The sequence below is a fragment of the Cornus florida genome, unplaced genomic scaffold, assembly GCF_030987335.1.
Source record: "Cornus florida cultivar Cherokee Brave unplaced genomic scaffold, ASM3098733v1 CherokeeBrave_3.0.0_Hap2_Chr05, whole genome shotgun sequence".
Classification (NCBI taxonomy): Eukaryota; Viridiplantae; Streptophyta; class Magnoliopsida; order Cornales; family Cornaceae; genus Cornus; species Cornus florida.
The window spans coordinates 19,313,209-19,316,399 of record NW_026775575.1 but is presented as its reverse complement, the minus strand read 5'-3'; the positions used below and the strand labels follow the sequence as shown (position 1 = coordinate 19,316,399).

The 3,191-nt window shown below is 34.6% G+C and overlaps 1 protein-coding gene across 1 annotated transcript; it reads left to right on the top strand.

Annotated features, from left to right (window-relative positions):
* Positions 1-1,764: 1,764 nt before the first annotated feature.
* LOC132309068 (uncharacterized) lies at positions 1,765-2,898 on the top strand. The gene has a single exon (XM_059807421.1). It carries the CDS (start codon positions 1,765-1,767, stop codon positions 2,896-2,898), a length of 1,134 nt encoding a protein of 377 aa, XP_059663404.1.
* Positions 2,899-3,191: the final 293 nt, after the last annotated feature.

Sequence of the window (3,191 nt, the reverse complement as noted above, 5' to 3'; positions counted from 1 at the left end):
TAAAGGTTAGTGTATTATTTTATATATATTAATAAAATAATATTGGTGGAGACATGATCAATTTGTCAAAGCATAGGTATTAGATTTGTGATTTAAATAAATAAATCATTATTGAGTTTTAGATTAACAGAATTATTTCTTTTAATTATAATTTATTGTTTAAATGGCTAAATAACTGTTTAGGATGGAGTTAAAGTCAAATGAACTTTTCTTTAAAAGAAATGGTGGATTAGTCTAGGTATGATTATTATTTTTAATAATTGTTTGATAGGGTTGGAAATTTAATAAACCAATTAATGAATGTGATTAGTGTAGTATATATTGACGGGGTCTAGGCCGTTCTTATACGCCAAAATAATGTAATGAATGCGCGGTTCAAGAAAAGCATTTTGGGTCAAGTTTAAATTTATAAAAACCACTACCACCACTACTACTAACGTAGCAAGAGTGAGTAGGGATCGTCCCAAGGGATTGGAGGGCTACTAGTAATGGAAACAATGCTTAGGATTAGTTAGTTGAGTGATCAAAGGTAGATTATTTAGTGGGTAATTTACACAGACCTCCCCTATAGTTTGCCATAATTACAGGTGGCACCCTTCCTGTTCCGAAAATTACTCGGACCTCCCCTACTTTTTAAAATATCCTACATGAACCTCCCTTATCTGTGACGGACCGTTAAATCGACTAACAGAGCTGTCAAAATTACTAAAATACCCTCTCCTTGCCATTTGAAATGACGAAACTACCCCCCCATGACATCAGCTTCTCATTTACACGACTATTGATTCATTTGGAGGGAAAACTTGCATTAATTGTGTCCGTTTCCCAAACTTGCATTAATTGTGTCCGTTTCCCAACGCAGGTCTTTTCATCCGCCTTACCAAAGTGGTGCCGTGTATTGTGAACACTCTGAGAGAGAGAGAGAGAGAGAGAGAGAGAGAGAGAAAGAGAGAACGAATGAACAAAGGGTAAGGGTTGTTGCATATAAAGGATTAACCAGAGATCGCATCAATATAGGAGTTCACTTTCCATATTTGGCAACAAATACAAGTTCGTATTTGCAAAGAACGAGTTAGGGTTTGCGCATATGTGAATCTGAAGTGGTCTGAGGTATGTGAAAAGAATTTTGTAGTCGATATTGAGGGTTTCTGTTTTTAATTACTCTCTATTTAGTTTAGGTTATGTTAAAATTTATACTTTGTTTTTTGGGTGTGTGTATTTTTGAATAATTCTGTATTTAGTTTAGGGTATATATTTTTGATTACTCTATATATATTTGTTCAGGGTTTTGTTTTCTATTTATTGTTAACTCTATATAGGCAAATATGGCTTTTATAATTGAAATTATGTGTAATTTGGGAGTAGTTGTTCCATTGTATTGATTGTGTTAAATTTAGTGAATTTGTGTTTATTATTTATATTTTTGTTATAATTTTAATTGTTACACTGATGGAATTAATTCATGATATTGTTGTTCACTACAAGTGAAACCTAACTTTTATAACTGGTGTGGATCAGAATTTTTATAGCATCATTGATCTCGTTAAAGATGTAACAGCAGTAGCTTTATCTCATATTCCAACTACTGTCCCTTTGTCTCTGTTTTTGTTTTATTTTGTTCCTGGGTCTTCTGGTAGAATGAATGTGGATAGTGATAAAGATGTGCTATAGATGTTTAAAGTAAATGCTGGTAAGAGATTAATAGACTTGTATATTAATAAAGTTGTAACTGATGTAAGTCCTGAATTTACCTCAATTGAGACCATGGAGTTTGATGATAGGGAGTTTGATGATAGGACTTTTGATGACAGTAATGTGAATGACAATGATGATAGTAATGTTAATAACAATAATGACCCTAATGTCAGAGACAATGAGACCAATGTAAATGAGAACAATGGAGGACAGCCTGAGGATGAGTATGATTTGGAAGATGATAATGATGTATTTGGGTTTAGTTTTGAAGATGAGGAATGGGAAAATAATGGGAAGGGTAAGAATCCAGTTCACAATGATGATGTGAATAAGAATGTGGAGGAAGAAAAGAACCATAGTGAAGATGGTATGTCAGACTATGAATCAGGAGATGAACCTGGTACTGAATCTGATAATAACATGTATGTGGAAGAAGAAGAGTGTGAGATAAATGTTAAACAACTGAAAACTGAAACAGCAAGGGGTAGGTGCTATGCAAGCTGTTTAAAGGGAATTCCATTTAAGAGAGGTGTGGATGGAAATATTAAGTTAGAAGAAGGTCGTCTATTTGTCAATGTGAACCATTTTAGGGATATTTTGGTTGATTTTTGTGTCCAAGAGGGATGTAATATAAAAAGAGTTAAAAATGAGAAGCAAAGAGTCACTGTAAGATGTGCAGTTGAGGGGTGTCCATGGAGGGTACATGCTTCCCATTTTGTAGATAGAGTAACTTATCAAGTCAAGACAATTAGAGGTCCACACAATTGTGTGAGGAGTGGCACTGTGAGGGATGCAACATTCACATGGATTGCTAAAAAGCTTGGGCAGAGTATAAAAGACAATCCAGGGGTTCCACTTGATGCATTGCATACAACAATGATGAGCCAATTCAAAGTTGATGCAAGACCCATGCAACTATATAGAGCTAAAAGGAAAGTTATGGATGAGTTAGATGGAAATCATGGGGAATCATACACTTTGCTTCCTAAGTATGCTAATGAAATTTTCAAATCTATTCCTGGTAGTATCATGAAGCTTGAGAGGGACTTGCCTACTATGACATTGAAAAGAATTTTTATGTCTTTAGAAGCTATGCAATCTGGATTCAAGAATGGTTGCAGGGGGTTCATTGGATTGGATGGTTGTTACCTAAAGACCCCTTATGGTGGTGTGCTCTTGTCTGCTATAGTCCTTGAGGAATAATGGATTTTTTCCACTGGCTGTGGCTGTGGTGGAGGATGAAGGGAAAGACAGCTGGAAATTCTTCCTTCAAGAGTTGCAAACATTTGTTGAACTTGGTCAAGATAGGCATATATGCTTTATGTTAGATCAGCAAAAGATAAAAACTTCATTTATTACATGTAATTTCTATATCTAATAAATTACATGAAATTTATATATCTAATTTATGCTTTACTTGTGCTTAGGGTCTTGAACAAGCAATGATGATTGTTTTCCCACATGCAACCCATAGGCTATGTTGCAGACATCTATAT